This window comes from Notolepis coatsorum, assembly GCF_963971535.1.
Source record: "Notolepis coatsorum genome assembly, chromosome: 11".
NCBI classification, from domain to species: Eukaryota; Metazoa; Chordata; class Actinopteri; order Aulopiformes; family Paralepididae; genus Notolepis; species Notolepis coatsorum.
In genome coordinates, this window is record NC_140175.1 from 95,005,643 (window position 1) to 95,012,645 (window position 7,003).

General features: G+C 40.6%; 1 protein-coding gene across 1 annotated transcript in view; it reads right to left on the reverse strand.

Annotated features, from left to right (window-relative positions):
• sdad1 (SDA1 domain containing 1) overlaps window positions 1–1,885 on the reverse strand; it is a 36,102-nt gene extending 34,217 nt beyond the window's left edge. Inside the window, exons 1-4 of the mRNA XM_084324536.1 lie at window positions 1,690–1,885; window positions 1,318–1,422; window positions 1,067–1,165; window positions 799–909 (exon numbers count right to left, since the gene is read on the reverse strand). Coding sequence (XP_084180662.1) covers window positions 799–909; window positions 1,067–1,165; window positions 1,318–1,422; window positions 1,690–1,779 — 405 coding nt within the window. The 5' untranslated portion in view covers window positions 1,780–1,885. The remainder of the gene's footprint in view (window positions 1–798; window positions 910–1,066; window positions 1,166–1,317; window positions 1,423–1,689) is intronic.
• Between the last annotated feature and the right edge of the window lie 5,118 nt (window positions 1,886–7,003).

Genomic DNA, 7,003 nt, shown 5'->3' on the forward strand with positions numbered 1-7,003 from the left:
CGCAGGATCCACAGCACGGCGGCATACCAGTTGAGCTAAGCGTCGAATGAAAAACATCTGGGATTACGGCTACATAATGCCGCAAGCTCTGCCGCGGGGCGTGTCGCAGCCAATCAGGGAAAACGCGGAAGCACTCTGCAGCACTCTTCCGCTGGGAATAAAGAATAGGCCTCCCGGACGGGGGAGGGGGCGGACCACCCCCTAGTTCTCAGCAGCACCATCTTGTTTGAAAGCCTAATGGGTATCAATTTGTGGGGGTCCTCAACATGCAAAAGGTTGAGAACCACTAGACTAGAGATAGAAGAAAACCCTTCAGGAAGGCCAGTAACGTGGTAGAAGTGGAGCTGGACTCTCTAGCGGTGGTGGCGGAGAGGAGGAGCCTTGCTAAGCTCCATGCCATCATGGACAACCCCTCCCACCCTCTACACACGGACTTGGCTGACAGGAGGAGCATGTTCAGTGGTAGACTAACACTCCCACGATGTAGCATTCATTCCGACAGCCATCAGACTTTATAATGCATCACTGTGCCTCACTGCATCACAGGGTGACAGTACTATCTTCCTGGACTTTTACTTTTAAACCAACATAGTAAGATGTTACACTTACTGTATATTTTTACTGTATATTTTATATTAGAATGTGTATTTTATTCTTAGGCTTATTTTTATTCTTGTTTTTTACTGTGAGTGATTTAGTAGTGCCAAATTTCCCTCTGGATGAATAAAGTATTGCTATTCTATTTCTATTTCGACTATTGGGACACAGGAAGTCCGATCCAGGTTCAGCACTGCTCACCTTCCGGAGGAGTTTGTCATGACAGCGCAGCAGCTCAAAGAACAGCTCCAGCAGGCCCGTGGGGTTGATCAGGTTCTTGTTCCTCAGCAGAATCAGCGCTTTGCAGAAGGTCTGAAAAGAGAAAAAAAGAGATTATACAAGAAAACCGTTCAAATGGCATCAATCACACCTCCTTTCGCAATGATTATTAAAAGCCACTGGAGTTACGAAGAAATCGCTAGTAGCTAAGAGAAGGGTCGTTTGTTATCGTGTTGGTCGGCCCACTTACCATTCGTAGGTCTGGCTCCAGGACGGTGTGATGTGTCAATAGCAGATTCGTCAGCTCTTGAGGGAAGGTGGCAAGATGTGACAGATAGCAGTGTGCAACCTGGGACACAAGAGGACCTTAAAATACCTTCTCAGTAGTTTAATTATTGATGTAAAAAAACTCAAAGAATAACATACAAAATAACAAAACGCATATATATTGAATCACGCATATATATTGAATCACACACACACACACACACACACACACACCTGGGCAAGGAACATGGCCAGATCTGCCAGCTCCTTGTTGGGCTTGGCAGGTTGTAATTTGAAGATCTGTACATTGGACTGGTAGTGTCGGAACTGTTGCAGAAACTATGGAAATCAGACAGACACATGGTCATTGTTGGCACAAGTTAACACTGTGTTGACAGAACCTGTAGTATCGACGTTATGCTCAATAATTACTTTAGTATATAATTATATGTATATGTGTATACGTCTTTATTTGTCATCAGATTAACATCACAATGGTCACATTTACAAGCGTCTGCATCCTTGTTTGTACGACTTGACAACTTAATAACAATCTGCACCTAGCTAGTTAGCATTAGCAACAACACATTAGCAAACAACACGTACCTCCTCGGTGTAAAGAGAGGGATCTCTCTTTATAAGGTTCTGCAATTGTGGTAAATTGTTTGGCAATTTGTTGTTGTGTCGTCCCGACATGATTTCTGATAATGTTATTTTGTTTCTGATTAAATAAAGACTAAAATCGATACGATAAATATTTTTCACAAGACAAGCGTGGCAGGTCAGTAGGCAGCCATATTGTTGTACTCTTCTTCTTCTTCTTCTTCTCCTTCTTCTTCTTCTTCTTCTGTCTTGCTTAAAGGCGGTTGGCGAGCAAATGTAAGGCGCATTACCGCCATCTAGGTTGCTGGAGTGTGACCCAAAATAAAAAGGTTAAAAAACTAAAACAGAAATAACATAAATAAACTGTAGAAATAATTTAGGAAGTAAGGAGGAAGGGGAAAAAAACGAAATACTCACAAATTCGGTCTCTCAAATAATTGAAGAGACTATTATAGACTATTATAAGCACTCCCAGGGGCGTAGCTGGGGTTTTTTTTTTTTTTTTTTTTTTTTTTTACTAGACATCACTCAGGTGTATTATTGATGCTCTCATTAATACTATGTTTGTTTCTGAAGTGTGTGTGTGTGTGTGTGTGTGTGTGTGTGTGTGTGTGTGAGATATATAGAGAGAGAGGGGGGGCTTTGGTAGACTATTGCATTGGTCCATTCATTGAAGATGAACGCAATGCGACATCCTTTACTAGGCTCACCCACCAACAGTGCAGGTGGTGAACTGCTGATCCGAATGTATAGGTAAAAACCATATTATGCGTTTTCATCAATAAAAAAATGGCCAAAAAAAATTCTGCTTGCGCGCTTGCGCGCGCTCGCATTCACTGGGGGCCGACAAATACATTCTTTCATGGGGCCCAGAATCTGGAGCTACACCCCTGAGCACTCCCCTCTGGCAGGAGGCTGCGGTCCATCAGGGCCAAAACGAGAATGAATTAAATGAATGAATGAATGAATGAATGAATGAATGAATGAATGAATGAATGAATGAATGAATGAATGAAAACTTTATTTAACAGATGGGTACAATACAGTACGGCTCAATACACACAATTTTGTTTGTACAGTTGTACAGTGTGTCCCCCCCACCCCTCCTACCCAACCCCCCCCCACTCCTACCCAACCCCCCCCCCCCCCCACCCACCCAACCACCTCCAATGTACAGTCCCCCCCCACCCCCACCTACCCAATCCAATGTACAGTTTCTACGTCAAATGTATATACTCTTTTTTTCTGGACTCTTTTTGTATCACAAACAGTACTGTAATTGCAAATCTGGTATGTCATAAATGTATAGATGTAGCAGTACTGTCTATCTGTATGTCATGTATGTCATATATGTTACGATTAATTGAAAATGGGGGACCCTGATGTAAACAAGACGAAAGTCTTTCTCTGGTCTGCATCCCCTTAACAATTGTATGTATTGAGCTGTACTGTACTGTACCCATTCTGCAATCTGTTAATAAAGTTTTCAATCAATCAATCAATCAATCAATTGTTAAGGAGATGCAGACCAGAGAAAGACTGGGATCTTGTGTGTCACTGTACCCGGGGGTGTGTTTCCCCCCGGGAGAGATAGGAGGTGGCACCGGAAGTTAAGCTAGGAAGCTGTGGGTGTTCCTAACGAGTGAGGTATTGACCTGTATGTACTCATTGAAGTGGAATTAAATAACCCAAAAGAAACATGAACCTCTCCTCATTCTTCCTAACAATACGGGTACGACAGAACGCTACATTTGGTGTCTGAAGTGGGATTAGTGAACTCGGATTGACGCGCACTGTGTACCTGTGGAGCTCCGCTGCTTGGTCTCATCGACACTCATCTGCATATTCACGTCGTGTGACGTCATACGTCTCACGTTATATTGAAGGAGCGCCAATAAACTTTTCTTGCCAGTGAGTGAACTGAAGTGAGCAGTCATGCGTCTTATTGATTACCGAAGACATTCATTCTATCTAGGCATGGCCAAACAGCGTTCGAGACAGGGGAGGGTATAATTGGACGATACGAAATTGGGATGGGAGAAAAATAGAAAATGGGAGAAAAAGTAGATTTAAAAAAAAAAAAACGTTCGTTCGTTGATTGATGCAGGGAGCTGGGCTCGAACCCAGCATCTCCTGCATTTGTGGTGATAGCCTTGCCCACTGCTCCACCTAGGGGCCCTAGTTATCTTGTTTTCATAATGGTATTTTGTTTACATTTTCAATCAAATATACGACGTGTTTGCTGGCCATGCTAATTTGGTCTGCCAGACCTCCAACTAGGAACCTATAGCACCTTATGTGAATAGTAATACTGTATACTTTATCAGATTGATTGATTGATTGAAAACTTTATTAACAGATTGCAGAATGGGTACAATACAGTACAGCTCAATACACACAATTGTTAAGGGGATGCAGACCAGAGAAATTGACTTTCGTCTTGTTTACATCAGGGTCCCCCATTTTCAATTCATCAGGACATATATGACATACATGACATACAGATAGTCAGTACGGCTACATAGATACATTTATGACATACCAGATTTGCAAATACAGTACTGTTTGTGATACAGAAGTCTTGTTGATATATCTTAAACAATATCTTAAACATATGTTTTTCATTGCACCTTTTGAACTGTATAAGCATGTAAATATTTGCATGTAATTGGCTTTGCAGCTGAATGTATTTGTAGGTGATAACATGTCGGTACACCTGTTGGAGTTCGGAGTGAACTATAGGGTGACGTCACCCAGCTGTCAAAAGATATAGGCGATTCGCGCTACGGCAGCAGTTTTCGAGGAGGTAGTAGAATTCGGCAGAACAACGGCCCAAAAGCGCCGGCTTTTTGTTCATTCATTGGTGGAGCTCCCGCATTCAGTTCGATTACAGTTGGTGACTTCATTCATAGGATGCTACAACGTCCTACAGTACTGTATGTCTACAGACTGTATGAATTAATGTTGCTGAATTAAAGAATGAATAAGTTAAACGTGTCAATTCAGCAGTCAAAGTGTATAAATCTAACTTCATTAGACGGCCGACGTACTGTACAGCTCTCTTGTCCATAATCCAAATCTTATCCATAATGGATATATAATGCATATAATATACTCTACCACCGTGGTGTAGTGGTTTGTTCTCCTTCCTCTTACGCAGACGGCCTGGGTTTGTCCGTCATTCTATTTTATTTTTTTTAGTATTTATAAAATGAAATAAGAGTTCTAAATGGCTAATTACAAGCCACATGCAGTCCATCTGTTTTCTTTGAAAACATAACGTTAATAAGGAATTAAAATATGTTCGCATTCATACAGTAGCAGCGTGACCGAAAGTGAGGTAGAGGCGGAAGTGGCAATTTTTTTTTAAATTAAAAGCAAACAGCAATTTCACGGAGAGAATTTCTCGAAAAAGGAATAACTATCTATCTAATAACACTTTGACCTATTGGTAAACTAACGTATTGATGATAATATACATTATAACTGCTGTTGTGACATGGTTATGATGTATAATTTTAATACGTTTGAAAAATAAAACGATACTTTTGTCTGATTTGTGATGTAATTTGTGGTCCGCAGATGGACAGCATGGGAGGAATAGATTAATAAAACGACATACAGTACATGTACAATAATGTATTTAGCCAAAACACGTTATAAAATATTAAAAAAAAAAAAAAAAAAAAAAGGGGTGGGGGAAAGGAGATTCGAACCGGCTTTTTGCAAAGTGTGAGTGTTTGCGAAACGGGAATTATACCACTGTACCATGGTGACATATTAAAAAATCACTCGAATATCTTCATCTTATAGTACACTATAACAAAATCGTTAGTAAACGCGTGAAAATGCTGAAAATATACACATTGACTGCTAATTTGACAGGAAATGCACATTCAACGCATGTGATGATTGATTGAAATGTGTTTAGTCCCTTGTTTGAGCCGAATCTGGGTTTAACATGATTTGTTGAGCTTCCTCTGGTGTAGTGGTTGTGGTGATTGATTGATTGATTGAAAACTTTATTAACAGATTGCAGAATGGGTACAATACAGTACAGCTCAATACACACAATTGTTAAGGGGATGCAGACCAGAGAAAGACTTTCGTCTTGTTTACATCAGGGTCCCCCATTTTCAATTCATCAGGACATATATGACATACATGACATACAGATAGTCAGTACTGCTACATCTATACATTTATGACATACCAGATTTGCAAATACAGTACTGTTTGTGATACAGAAGGAGTCAAGAAAAGGGAGTATATACATTTGACGTAGAAGGAGGAGGTTGGGTGGGGGGGGGGGGGGGGGGTTGGGTACATTGGGATATTGACAACCATACTGGGTAATTTTCATTGGAGGTGGTTGGGGGGGGGGGGGAGACACACTGTATAAACAAGCAAAACTGTACATTGAGGGGGGTGGGGGGAGGAGACACTGTACAAACAATCAAAATTGTACATTGGACTATTGACAAAACCATACTAGGTAAATGACTGTACATTGGAGGGGGTTGGGTTAGGATATTTACAGGGGCCAGTTTTGAATTGCAGTCTCCCGTAGGTGTCCCTTGAGAGAGGTTTTGAAAGTGGGTAGTGATCCACATTCGGACCTTTGGAAAGTATTTTGACATTTACATGGGTACCTTAGTCGTATAGTGTATCTTGTAGACCAGGCCCATTGCAAGTTGCTGTACTCTGTCGTCTACTCTAAGCCATCCTAGGTTGTCAAAGTGGGCAGGGGTGAGGTGGGTTCGGTTAGTTAAAAAGGAATGATACCATCTTATAATGAGAGGGTGGACATCGTTTATTTGTTTTATTTTGTATTGATTAAACATAAGTCAGTTACTGTACATGACACTGTACATGTCAAATATGCTAAGGTAATTAGCGTTAACTTATTGCTTATGGAGCAGTGTCCCCATTTATCCCAGAGGAGTTGATGAACACCGCAGCTGTATTATGTAAGAAATACATACAGTATATAATAATTGTATATAATAATTGTAAAGTGTTTTTTGATGTTTTTTTTGTTGTTTTGGTGTAAATATTGTTGAGTGTTTGATCTCATCGACACTCATCTGCATATTCACGTTCACGTCGTGTGACGTCATACGTCTCACGTTGTATATATTGAAGGAGCGCCAATAAACTTTTCTTGCCAGTGAGTGAACTGAAGTTCAAGTTCAAGTTTCTTTAATAGTTGTCATACAGAAGTACAGAATACTTTCATACAAAATGCTTCTTACTGAAGTGAGCAGTCATGCGTCTTATTGATTACCGAAGACATTCATTCTAGATACCAAGTATA